The 13,503-nt window shown below is 50.4% G+C and overlaps 2 protein-coding genes and 1 non-coding gene across 3 annotated transcripts in view; 2 read left to right on the top strand and 1 right to left on the bottom strand.

The window, feature by feature from the left end:
• The first annotated feature begins 1,143 nt into the window (after positions 1–1,143).
• Positions 1,144–13,503, top strand: part of LOC135810053 (uncharacterized) — a 35,578-nt gene continuing 23,218 nt past the window's right edge. Inside the window, exons 1-3 of the mRNA XM_065323520.1 lie at positions 1,144–1,411; positions 6,751–7,070; positions 7,486–7,837. Of these exons, the coding sequence (XP_065179592.1) occupies positions 1,214–1,411; positions 6,751–7,070; positions 7,486–7,837 (870 nt within the window). The 5' untranslated portion in view covers positions 1,144–1,213. The remainder of the gene's footprint in view (positions 1,412–6,750; positions 7,071–7,485; positions 7,838–13,503) is intronic.
• Positions 2,930–3,011, top strand: Trnas-gcu (transfer RNA serine (anticodon GCU)). Its single transcript has one exon. It is a non-coding gene; the product is annotated as a tRNA-Ser (tRNA).
• Positions 4,013–8,257, bottom strand: LOC135810055 (sn-1-specific diacylglycerol lipase ABHD11-like). The gene is made up of 2 exons (XM_065323521.1): positions 8,017–8,257; positions 4,013–5,580 (listed from the first exon to the last, which is right to left on the bottom strand). Exon 2 carries the CDS (start codon positions 5,557–5,559, stop codon positions 4,687–4,689), a length of 873 nt encoding a protein of 290 aa, XP_065179593.1. The 5' UTR covers positions 5,560–5,580; positions 8,017–8,257; the 3' UTR covers positions 4,013–4,686.

Here is a 13,503-nt window from a genome sequence, read left to right as displayed (position 1 = left end):
TGGCAAGAGCAGTAGCGAGTGCGTGTGCTGTTCCTCATCGTGGAGTATCGTTAAAACTAAAAAACATGCGCCAATGGAAGTTGCTTCAGCTCCTTCTCTGCCATGATCAAGTTGCTACACAGGTCCTCATCGTGGAGTCGTATCTTTTCCAGTGTACGTCAACAGGCATGTTGATGTGTTCCGCGACAAAGTGCAGTGGGCCCATGCTTTGAGGCGGCCTGAATCACTGGAGAGAAGCCAATCACCTTGCGAGAGCAGTAGTGAGTGTGTGTGTAGTTCCTCGCCGTAGAGTAACGTAGAACATGCACAAGTGTAAGCTGCATGGCACCCTTCACATCTCGCTTCAGCTCGTTCTCTGCCATGATCAAGTTGCTACAGACCTTGCACGCTGATTCCATACACCACTGCCACAGGTTATGTCTGTCAGCTAGCTACAGCAACAATATCCTCTTCATGAATGTTCAAAACTATTTTCTCGGGTGAAAATCAGCTCTCCACTGTCTACAACACAGCATGATCGCATGTGCATGGACAGGATCCGACTGCGATGCAGCTCTCCTGGAAGGAAGCAAAGTTCTCCTGTCGCCAATGCCATCGCTTGTCAGTGTCACTCAAGAAAAAATAAATTTCAATTTCAGAAGCTACGAATTCAACGCATTCCAGTCTGCTTCCACCAAGACTACTACAGGGCATCTGATTTGACAAGGTATATCAGTAGGACTTGGAAAAGTCACAGTAACAGTTTTACAGTTTGCAAGATCACTAGCCATTACAACAAGTATCAGAACATGAAAACAAACCTCGTGTAGATCCACAATTTCACATTCAACCCATCGATCTACAAAATAGGTTCCCATTCCCGCCAGCTGGACATGCATGCATGCATGCATGCTCTCACCAGGCCGGGAGTCGTCAAACGCCGGTACTTGACGACTCCCTGGCTCTCACTTGTCAGCCAGCTCACACGTCTTGTCGTGCACGCGCAGACGTCCAGCACACACGCGTGTCGAAATGTGTTTTTTGGCGGGTAGTCGGCAAAAAATTAAGTGAGGGTCCCTTTAGTCCTTCGCTTCTTCAAACGGCGCAAAACGAACACGTGATGAACCTACAGCGTTATCATCTTCTTCCCCTGAAAAGCTTTCAGCTTGGAGCGAATTCGAAAATAATAATTATTTAGTGTAGTATTTGCTGTAGTGTCTTTGCTGTTGCTACTATGGACAAAAACAGTGATAGTATTCGTAGGAGGATAGGTCAAGCCCTATTTCCACATGGAGGCGAACGGTCTTCCCTACCTCGGCTCGTGAAGCGCCCGAAAAAGAAGCCCCCGTCTCAATTCCATTCTGCTGATTTGGTCGTGTCCAAAAATGCTATATCGTCAGAAAGCCGCTGCGCTCAGGACCTTGGGAGCTCTGTAAGTCAATGTTAAACATCGAAATCCTCAGTGAATAATACATGATGAATACTAACATATCGGAGAAGAGATGTACATGTTGCCATGATGTTGGTAGCACATGGACATGTAGGTTGGTCCAACTCTTTGAACATTAGTAATTCAAGCAAAACAAAGAAAGATTTTGTGTACTGTAGTTGTTGCCACTCATTATATCATTGATAGAATCAAAAGCTGTATTGCTTTGGGTTCCATCTCTGTGTAATACACCTGCTCAGGATTGGTAAACTGCCCAACTATGTGAATCATCCTGATGTTTTCAACCATATGAGCGGGTCCCAACCGTTTGGGCCGGTCCCACTATGACTCTACCGAAAGGTGGCTTTAAAACCACATGGTATCACAAAAATGTAACATGCAATATTTATCCAATGTTGAATCGGGCAGGTGACCGAGAGCAACAACTAGGGGTTTGTGTAAAGATATTAGAGAGGTTCCGCATAACGTAATGACGTACGTTGGTAAAAAACGTAGTCGATCTACGGAAAGTCTTACGTAAACTACATGCGCATCTGTGCTCCGCCATACGGAGTTTTCAAATCACGTAGCTGCCCTTGGCAACTCCGAACGCGGCAGTGTACGACCAGATCGACCTGGGGAGAGAGTCATAAATTTGTACCCCAATCCACTTACGGACCAGCTACGTTATCAGAGCCCTATCTACGTACTCTACGTAGACAACTTTCCGTAAGTAGAGTGCAAACTCGCAAATTCACGGGTTTTTCCCGCCCACTAACGTAAAGTTGCTCAACTTTACGTAGTGCGGAACCTCTCTAATGGCCATTGAAGACGGTGTAAACTGTAAATTTTTGAAAAATGCACGCCGCAAATTCTGTCTTTCCGCTACAGTTATAAATATACTTCGAAGTAAATAATAAACGGCAATCCATGCTCAACTCGGCAGCTTGTGATCTGTAATACTTGGGTAAAGGTCTGTTTGACGCTGTGTCCGCTCCAAATCGGTTGTGGTAATGTTGATTTTGGTAAGAAATGTAACCCAATTTTGTGTGTTGTAACAATACTGGAAAACTCACTCACCTGGTATGGGACTTCTGCTTATCACATGCCCCTGAAATTGGTCTGCTACAAGAACATGGTCGTAGTGTCCCATCAGCGAACGTTTCGAGTCCAACACAATCACAGAACATGAAATGGTGGCTGGTCGGAATTAGGATACGTGGTCGGCCTTCAAGCACCAGAGTCCTCACTATTGTTAACGTATTTGCTGTTAATTAGTAAATTATCTGCTCGAACTGATTTCTTGCTTGTCAGTGAGGACAACAAGGGGCAGAGGACAGGTTACTAAGCGGGTCTGAGAGTTCCTGCTTGAAGTCCCCGAAAGCACAGCGCCTATTTTTCTGCAGTGGCTCTAATTTGCGGAGCATAATTTTTCTGAAACCAGTCCTTGTCAGTTGTCTTAATTGTGCTGACTCACCTTGGTTTCTCTAACTTCTGTTTGGAAATCTACATGATTGTGGTGACGAGGTGGCCGAGTGGTTAAGGCGATGGACTGCTAATCCATTGGGCTCTGCCCGCGTGGGTTCGAATCCCATCTTCGTCGTTCCAGATATTTTTTTGGAATTTTCTACAACTTTGTGCCCTTTGTGCCAAACTAAACGCTGTTGCGGAATACACAGTAGTAAAGTGAATGTGAGCAGGAGTGTAATTGGTGGCAAGAAATCAGATGTCCTGTAGTCCCGCGCCCAAGAACGTCGTTTCCAGGGGGGGTCAGGCTGGGACGTTCTTATCTTTGAGTGACTTTGTTTGTTTGTTTATTTAGAGTCGAAGAACAAACAGGCAAATTTGCCTAATTACATGATATCGACTAAAAAGGAAAATAAAGTATAAAAGGCCAATGAAGGTAATGATACTGAGTAGAGTGGGTAATGAAGTATTAAAAGCCAGTTAGGCCAGTAAAGGAAATGACTTGGCTGCGTTCTTATAGCACTTCTTTAGGAACAGTTTGTACTGGATCGTATGTACATAGTACCATGACATGCTTATGTACAAATGTAGCATAGAAGCTGCCAGAATACCAACACCGACGTTCTTAACTTTAGGCTGTGGCATTCGACTCTACTGCACAGCTACTGGTCTGGCAGTGTATGGAACCAAAACAAGGCTGTGAAGGAATCCGCCAAACCCCAGCACTACTGTGTTATGAGCATGGAGTAGTAAATTCGTTTTTAGCACTCCCTCATAGTGACTGTACCTTACATCGACACACACCATGTACCATGTATACGCCCGTCGCAAGAGAAGCACGCGAATCTGCAAATGCACTGGGTGTGCACCCACAGATTTTCGACACACACACACACGCACACACACATACTTGAGATCATTGACCGCCCCCGTGCGGCCTCCTGGCACCATTCGAGTTGAATAGAGAGAGAGAGAGAAAGAGCTTGCGAAACTCAGGACCACCACATATACCATGCAAACTGCAGAAATGGTTTTCTGGCCATGGCCCGGGGATTGAGCACCTGTCTTTTCTCAATGCACACCACCCAGTCTCTCCACGCACGGGGAACTAGGCACAGTGACCTAAACAACTACGCGTAAGTTGAAGACAACTGGTCCGTGCAGATCGCATCTCACTTTCAGCCAGAACCGTCTATGTGCTCATAAGGCCAGTGTGAAGTACTGCATGCAGAAGCATAAAAGTAAAATGAGGTACGAAGTAGCAGCTGCTGCGCTAGAAAAATTGCCTATTTCTGTTGGTGGTTTCCATGACCAGCATGGAAACCAAAATAAATAAATATTTATCCCATGGCTATAAGGAAGTGAAAAGAGACAGACACACACACACACACACACACACACACACACACAGAGCGACAGAGAGGAAGAGAGAGAGAGAGAGAGACCGCGCGCGCGAGAGAGAGAGAGAGAGAGAGAGAGAGAGAGAGAGAGAGAGAGAGAGAGATTGTGCCGTGCAAGAATGTTCGAAGTAGTTCGGCTGAAGGTGGACATACGGCAATGCTACACCATCGGGACACCTCGAGCAGACTTGAACTACATGTCAACCTGTGCAGTTAGTACGCACGCGTGCACTTGATCTACAAGTAGACTCAGGTTTGTGCACGACTAGTACTAGTAGAACATCGGCGGGTGCATGTGAAACTGCTGGTGCTGAACATGTACATACACCATCACCACTGACTACAGTACATTGTACTGAAGCATGACCATACTGCTAGGATCAGCACCAGCCAGTATGTACACTGTCTGTACTATGCCAGGAAAGAAAGAGTCTCTTGCAGGAATCCACTAGGATTGTCGTAGTGCACCCAATGGCTGCCGGGTATCTTTTTGATTTCAACATCGGCGAACAATCGACGAATCTCTGGATGAATTTCCTCCGTGATGTAATCAGAGTCTTCTCCCCCTATGAATAAAGTCGGTACGGAAGAGTTGCCGTCGAAGTGCGGGAACGTTGCCATTTCCGGGAGGAACTTCTGAATGGCATCCAGATTGCATCTCCAATAGAGCTTGTTCGTGCTGGTGTTCTTGCTGACGTTCATGGCAATGAATTCGCGCACGCCTTTGTTCGGAATACCGTCCTCTAACGCCGGCGCGACCTGTGCCCGTCGTGACAATGTCGACAAATCGAGCTCTTTCATGGTGCGTACAAATCCAGCGACCGCACCTACGCCGGTCGAATGCGTCGGTGCTGAATCGACTACGATGAGTTTCTCAACAACTTCTGGGTGTTTCTGGGCAACAACCATGACAGTCTTTCCACCCATGCTGTGACCAATCAGGTCGATTTTAGTCAGCGATTTTTCACGCATAAACTCCAGCACACTTTCCGCCATCGAATCGTAGCTCATAGTAGCAGTCCATTCGCTCTCGCCGTGATTCGGAGCATCCAATGCATAAACAGGACGGTTCAGCGCAGAGCTTATCCGAAGAGAAAGTGATTTCCAGTTCGTGCCGCTGCCCAGCGCTCCGTGCAAAATCACAACCGGTGGCTTTCCAGACACAATTTCTTCTCCTGTTGCTACGTAGCTGCTCGACGATTTGCAGCGGATTGCTGTCGCTGTTGCGCGTCCAAATCCGGCCAGAAATGGAGTTCGTAGTAGTTGTTGACCAATTACCGTCATGGTCCACAGATCGTCCAATGACTAAAAGAACCACAAGATCAAATAGCTGGATGGATGGGGGACAATGTTGGACCCTTTTCCTGAAATGGAAATGTCGAAAGTATTTGGCCAAGGTGTGTTCGTACGTCTACGACCCGAACGAAAGTACTAAAATAAGTAAGTCGGATACCTAACGCACCCGATAAGCCTAGAGAACATCTATCTCGTTTCTTTGCAGTGGATTTCGGCCAGGAAGATACTCGGACAGAACTACGAACAATAGTTTCTTTCATCTCGCAGAATGATCACTTCAATTTTTTGAATTGCATTCTTCAAAGTCACGTGATCATTTTGCCAGGGCATTCGAAATTTTTACTGCTTTTTGCTAAAAAAAAAACAACAGGTAAAATAGAAGACCAGCGCAGCATTATTGCCAATATTGGTTTGAGGGAAAGACACAGAAGCCTGAGAAGGGAAAAATCTGAAGAAAAAATTGACTGTCACCACCAGGATTCGAACCAGGGACCCAAAATAGTGTGTCATGGACGTCAGGAGTATGGGTCCAGACCAGAGCAGCGCACACACTACACCGTCACGTCACACGAGGACAAAATCCTAAAATTATGCTATAACTATGCGGCAAATATGCGGGGTTATGCGGTATAATGCGGTCATTATGCACGAGTTCTCTGTCATTGGTACACATTTAGCGTACAGTTTTATGAAAGCGGATAACGCGGAAAATTGCGCGTCCGCGGAATCGCGGTATCCTGTGGGGACAGACTACAGCCAACCACTGTACATCCACTCGATTTTAGAAACGCTCAAATAATTACTTGGCAACAGCCTTCACGAGACCAAAGTGCAGTGGTTACAATGAATTTCAGATTGGCGGCTCCCGTGGCCTCTGACCATATGGGTGGCCGCAGCTATGATTGCTGTGAACATGAACACATTGTGCTGTGGATTTTGATGATGCTTGCAAGGCTCCTGAATTGGCCACCACTGATTCCAGCTGTATGTATGCGAATCGCCACAAGCACGCACACCCCATACCCCCCCCCCTACACACACACACTCTCTCTCCCTCTCTGCCATCATATCGTGGAGATTGGACTTGTGATGTGGAACCGTGTACATGCACATGACATGTCATAATCGGTCATAATGCATTGAATTTATTATCTTGTGTGTCTGTGTTTGATTTTATAGGTGTCCATTGCTGCTTTGGAAGCAGCGAAGGCAGAACTTGGCATATCCAGTCTTGAGGAGGTTGCGTCTGGCTCCTTGTCGATAACCCTGGACCGAGCACATGTTTTCCGTGACTACCTGGCCAAGCTGCAGGCACCAGGCAAAGTATTTGGCTGCCGACAGGGTCGTGGTACGTGTTCTGCGTCATCAACGGAGCAGTCACTGGTGGTGAATGTGTCGGCACTGTGGCTAGTCCCTGTTCATGCTGCCTGCCTTAGTGTGGATCAGCTGAGGGTGGTGTTGGCCACACAGCACCTATCCAGTGTAGTTCAAACACAAGGGTATGTACGGCGGCGCTGTGCAGTGATGAGCGGCGTGTTCAACTGATACTGTGGCCAAATACATGTCTTCCATGCAGGGGTTTCCCCCGAGAATTCACAAGACAAGGCCATACTGGTGGCATACAGTTGAGACCAATGGTCATAAACTCAAGGTCGGCTACATGGTGCTCACATCCAGTAGCGTTCGGATCTCAAAGATCCTTGGAGAGCTGGTCTCTCTCGAGGCATAAGGACAACAGTCGCCATACGGGCAAGTCGAAAATGGAGTTGTGACCCTTCCAGTTGCAGGACCCGGGGGACTTCAGGAAAAAATCTGGCAGAACTTGAATCTTTTGCGCTGTGTGTGTGGCTGCGTGCATGCGTGTGTGCTTGTATCTGTGCTTGAACGGATATGTGCGTGTGTATCTGCCTGCAGGCTTCAACCTATCATTGTAGCTGATGCGCTCTCCTGTAGCAGGGACCTTGTTCAAGCCGCCATTGTACTGGCATGCACGGAGAAAACATCCGGCGTGCTAAGCAACCGACTTTGGCAGTACACGAGGGAAAGCACGGAGCGTTTATGCAGTGTGTGCTCTCATATTACAAGTGATCGTAAGCTGCAATTGGATGAAGCTGCTAAGCCTATACTCCAGTCTGTTGATCAGTGCCTAGACCCCACTGCAAAGATGTTTCCGGAAACGGTTGTGCGCCTGATCAAATCTCTATTTCAAACAAGCGCCGTGAACTATTCACTTTCGTCATCTGTGCCTCTCCTACGCGAGTTGCAGGTGAGCGTGTCGCCTTCATGTGTGCACATGTGTGTGTGGGCGTGTGTGTGCGTGTGTGCGTGTGTTCGTGTGCGCGTGTGTGTGTGAGTGTGTGGTGGTGGTGTGGGGGTGATGGATAGTGCTAGTAGAGCGTCCACTCTGATCTAGCAACAGGCACTAGTACTTGTTTGAAGTATTACCTTCAGTGGAGATAGGGTGAAATCCAATTGAATCCCTCGGATAGGTACCTTGAATGGCTTGATGCTGTTAGTCCTTTTTTTCTGCAACTTGTCCTTCGACCACTCACTGCGATGTTGTGATCACTTCCAAACCCACCGAGAGTCTTGGAATGAACAAGCTTCAAGGTCCTCACAAACAACACTTTGCGAAGAAGAAAAAAGTTCTATTCTTCCACAAGTACTTCTGATGCCTTCTTATCTGGTAGAGTGCAGCCTAAAAGAAGCTGAACTGAGCACGATGAATGTTATACAGCGGAGAGGTGACAGAAACAGTGCAGAGAAGAGTGGCCGACAACACGGTAACATGTGTGACCTTACACACGTAGAATGGCTGACACGAATGCAGGAGACAAGAGGCTGGTTTGCTGTAACTTTAATGGAGTGGCTGTCTGATGACCACCCAGAGCGTGAAGCTAACTGTTACTCCGGGTGATAGAAAAAGAGCTTCTTGTCTCCTGTATTTGTGTACTGTAAAGCGGGAAGCGTTTGCGCTGGTTTTAGTTCACGGTTTGTGTTTGCGCCGGTATTCTCACTCACAACACAGAGTCTGAGGTTTATAGAATATTATGATTATTATCACTAGGAGAAGACTGTATCCATTGCAAACTGATTGCAATACTTCAAAAGGCTAGCTACTACCTGGTAGTAACAGAAACAGCCAAAGACCAAGAACACAACAACTGCACCAGCAAGCTCTTTCCTTGCACTGCCCCCAAATACATCAAAATCAAGCAGCAAAATGCAAATCCACACGCATGTTTGCCGGAACTGAACCTCCATAGCGCAGCTGATCATTGCGGCTGCACGAGACGACCTTCCCGCCACAGTAGGACAAAGAACTATGCATGGAACTAGCAATGAATGCATGCAGCAGTTATGAATAGGGACATCAACAAGACACAACACACAGTAGTCATGAGCAGGCTGAGGTAACTGAGGGCCGGGGAACAGTACAGACATGTGCACAACAGCACCTAGGTTTACTACTACCCAAGGTTATTCATGTCTTGGTCTAAACTGAGCAAGTTACTAGTGGAGATCTGTGGGGTGACTTGGTCGTACCAACATCCTCCCCCCGGTGACGTCTTCAAGCGTCACCCTCATTCAGAACGTCCAGCACACAGATCTTTGACACCGGCCTGCGGTATGTCCCGGACGCTGTCTTGACGTCGGCCACTCTGACATGTCCATCGGTGCCGGGATAGACGGCCGTAATGGTACCTTTCGGCCAGCTGCCTCTGGGTAGGTCTCTGTCGGCAATCACGACTATGTCATTGACCTTGACCTCTTTCTGCTGTCGCTGATGCCACTTCGTCAACGGCGGCAGGTATTCACGCAGCCACCTCCTCCTTTTCCCAGCACGAAAGCGACCTGGGCACTCCCGTCGGCGAAGGTGACTCTGAGGTAGGCTGCAGCCGCAAAGGCCGACTCGCTGGCGTCTCCAAAGACGTGTAGTTGAACTTGGGCTCTCTTGGTCATATCTTCACTGTAGGGGCGTGGCACAGACAGCTCGCTCAGCTTGAGTAGCATTTGCCACCACTCTTTCCAGCATGTCACGAGGTCATCCGGTAGCGGCTGGTCCCAGCTGACTCCGGTGCGCCATATCCGCTGGAGAAGTACCTTTGCCGATACCGTGTGAAATGCCAGGTAGCCAAGCGGATCAAATACTGACATGCACATGCGTAGCACATGTCGCTTTGTCGGCTGCGTCACTTCTGCTTCTTGTGTCACCAGTCGTGCACTTAGCTTGAAGCTGAAGATGTCCTCCCGCGGCATCCATTTGAGGCCAAGGGTCTTCTCGGTCGGGGTGGCCGTTTCACCGCTGTCGATCGTGAGAGCGCTGTCGGACCTGAGCTCGGGTGGCACGCTTGCTAGGACCTCTGACGAGTTGCTTACCCAGCTACGAATGGTGAACCCGCCGGCTTTGTGGATCTTGACGACTTGAAGCGCTCTGGCGACAGCTGTCTCCACTGTTGGCGTTGAATCGAAGTAGTCGTCCATGTAGTGCTTGCGGTTGATTTCGTAGACAGCTTCTTCGTGGTTGTCCCTGAACTCCTCAGCATTCCTCCGCATCACGAACTGGGCCGAGGCAGGCGAGCATACCGCTCCGAACGTCATCGCCTTCATTTGGTACGCGTCCGGCTCTCTGTCACGTTTCATGCCTCGCCAAAGGAAGCGTTGGGATGGTTGATCTTCTTCCCGAATCTGTACCTGGTGGAACATCTGCTGTATATCGCCGCCGAAGGCAATACGGTGCTCCCTGAACTTGAATAGAACGCCGGTGAGAGAATTCAGCAGATCCGGACCCGGAACCAGGGCGTCGTTTAGGCTCACGCCGTTGCTTGAGGCTGCCGCGTCGAAGACTAGTCGCAGCTTCCCTGGTTTGTTCGGGTTCGTGACACCAAAGTGCGGCTGGTACCACTTGCGCTCGTGGAATGCTGTCTCCTCTTCTGGTGTCAGCTTGAAGGCATAACCGGCAGCCAGGTACTGTTCGATCTTACTGCAGTACGCGTCAGCGAAGACTTGATCCCTGTCCATCTTTCGCTCGATGGAGAACAGCCGCCGGAGGGCCATGGGCTTGCTCTCTGGTAGGAGTATGCCACTCTCTCTCCACAGGAGTCCGGTTTCCCAGCGGTCTTCGACTCGTCTGGTGGTCGAGTCCATGATCCTCTCAGCTCGCGCTTCCTGTCGGGACCGGATCTTAGTGCTGGTGACCTTGACACCAAACGAGTCTGTGGTGAAGAAAGACTTGACGAGCAGATGTAGGTCGTCATCGAAGCAGCCATCTTTGATTTGCGCTGACAGGCTGCTGTGTGCGTTTTCGGTGCTGAGATCATCGACTCTGCCGTGGATTGCCCAGCCTAGCTTGCACCGCGTGGCTACCGGCGATCCGGGCGGTCCCTCGACCCACTCTCGGGGCATGATCAGGTCACAATTGTCCTGCCCGATGAGCATTCTGGGCTTCTGCATATCCTCCACTGTCAGATCAGCGTCTCGGAGGTGTTTCCAGTGCTGGCAGGTGCTGTTGACGTCGAGGTCTTGCTTGGGTAGATCCAGTGTAACGGTTCGTACATCGTTCAGGTAGAACTCCTGCCCGCTTCCGAACACCGAAACCTCCACCTTCCTGGAGTTGTTGTCAGTCTGGCTGGTGTCGTCCGTCCAGGTCAGTGTCAGCGGGCAGTGCGTCCCCTTGGCGCCGATCTCCTTGGCTAGGCTAGCGTCAAGCAACGTGACTGTAGATGCTTCGTCGAGCAGAGCGAACGTGTGTACCGTCCCCTTCGTGCCTGTGACGTTGATGGGTACTGTGCGCAGCATCACCCTCCCACTGGTAGGTCGTCGAGTTGCGTTGCACGGCGCTGGCTGGTCCCCCGTCCTCTCCTGCGTGCTCGGTTGCGGCAGATGGAGGAGTCGGTGGTGTAGCCTTTCGCACCCGTCACGTCCGCACCGTGCTTTCTTCGGGCAGTCCCTGACTTGGTGTCCACAGCCAAAACAGACGAAGCAGCGGTTCTCATTCTTGATCCACTTCCACCTGTCCTTGACTAGGGCCTTCTTCAAGGTGTTGCAGTTGGCAGCGGAGTGTCCGGCTTTCTTGCAGAAACCGCATTGTTCTTCTCGTGCCCACGGAGGCCGCCTGGTCGCCTGCCAGATGGCGGCTTTTCAGCTCTGTCAGTGGCGGTGAGTCTTCTGACGTGGCTGATAGCGTCCGCTCGTTGTGATAGCCATTCGGAGAGTGTTGCCAGGGTCACTCCGGTCTGTTGGGTATGGACGAACTCCCCCCATTGCCGCTTCAGGCTGTTGGGAAGTTTCATGATCACTTCCTGCCGCAGGGTGGGATTTGTGAGATGTCCGGTATCGTTCATGAGCTGCATTGTTGCGACGAGGTTGCCGACCGCATTTGCCGTGTCGATGAGGGCCTCGAAGTCCTCTTCTCCAGCTGGCTTCAGTTTCTTGACGCCGTCAATTATGGTCTGTATCACCTGCTCTGGCTGCCCGAACCGCATTTCCAGAGTCTGCATGACACGATCGACGTTATCAGGTACGATGAGCATGGCTTTGACGGTGTCCTTAGCCTTCCCTTTGAGGGCTTTCTGTAGCCTGGCCATATTCTCCGCATTGGAGAATTTGCATTCACTCGTCGATGACGTGAACATATGGCGGAACATCGGCCAGGACGCCGGGTCGCCGTTAAACTCTGGGAGGTCCTTTGCGGTGGACTGTCGGGCGACTATCTTGTGAAGGTCGCTGCCAGTATCTTGGGAGCCATGTCTCTGCGTGGCTGTCGTCAGGTGTCCGGCCAAGGCTTCCGCAAGCTGGCTGACAGCTGTCACCACTGAAGTCTGAGCGGCCTGGGCCGGGGTGTGCTCTTCATCTGCGATTGGCTGGTCCCTAGCGCGTGCTGCGGGCGGCAGGTGTTGTGTCGGCTCAGCCTTGTCGCCAAGGGACTCCACATCCTCAGTATCTTTCGGGACGGGTTGGTGGTACTCAGCTGGAGTCCGGCGGTGGTATGACGATGACTTGTCCACAGACCTCGCTCCCCTGAGTTCTGCAGGTCGAGGCTCGTACTCGTGGACGGCGTGGAATCGAGCATCGTTACCAGGACTACTCGTGTCAGTCACGGTATCACGTCTCTGTTCGACTGCCCGGTCTGCAGGGCTACCTCGCGCTGCGCATTCCTCTAGGAACAGCTGGCGCCACTGGTCAGCTTTCCTTTGCTGCTGCTCCGCAGATTGCCTGGCTTGACTCAGGAGCTCACGTAGGTGATCCTTGTCACCCTCCGCGCGCGCAGCCTGCTCCTCGATCTCCTGGAGTTCTTCGCGTGACCGCTGTCTCTGGCAGGCCATCGCCTCGAACTCTACCTTGCGCTGCTCCGATACGCGCTTCATCTTGTCGAGTTCAGCCCGCAGTTCGGTGTTGCAATCATACAGGTCGCTGTTCTCAGCTTGAGCTGTGCTCTTGTGGAGGTCTAGCTCGCGACGTGTTCGCCGCAATTCAGACTGAAGGTGTTGCACGACAAGATCCTTCTCATGACTTTCGTCAGCGGACTGTTGTAAACTTTGCTGCAGGCAATCAATCATCCGGTGTGCGTGACTGAGTGCGTCTTCATTGGCCTGTGACTGTGCATTGTGTGCGGTTACAGCTGACTGCTCAGGGAGATTCACAGGTTCAGGACTACCCTGCAGTGCTTGGAGCGCTGATGGCGCTAGAGCTAGCGGTGTGGCATCTGCGCGTTCTGCCATGCTGTACGGAATGTGTGAAGAGGCACTAGTACCTTGCTCTACCTGCTCCGTGCGCTGTGTACCGGTACTTACTGAGTCTGACACTAAAACTGAGTTTTTGCCAACTCCTTGAAGTCGCTCTACTGTCCTACCGCTTGTAGAACAGGACTTGACTGTACGTGGGTCGCAGACACTATCTGCACTCAGGTCTATCAAGTCCGGGTCACTAGTT

This window comes from Sycon ciliatum, chromosome 2, assembly GCF_964019385.1.
Source record: "Sycon ciliatum chromosome 2, ocSycCili1.1, whole genome shotgun sequence".
Taxonomy (NCBI): domain Eukaryota; kingdom Metazoa; phylum Porifera; class Calcarea; order Leucosolenida; family Sycettidae; genus Sycon; species Sycon ciliatum.
Note: the sequence above shows the minus strand (reverse complement) of the source record. Positions and strands in the feature narration are given on the sequence as shown.

Excerpts from the sequence above, each read along its gene's own strand:
- LOC135810055 (XM_065323521.1), bottom strand. The coding sequence starts at position 5,559 with ATGACGGTAATTGGTCAACAACTACTACGAACTCCATTTCTGGCCGGA.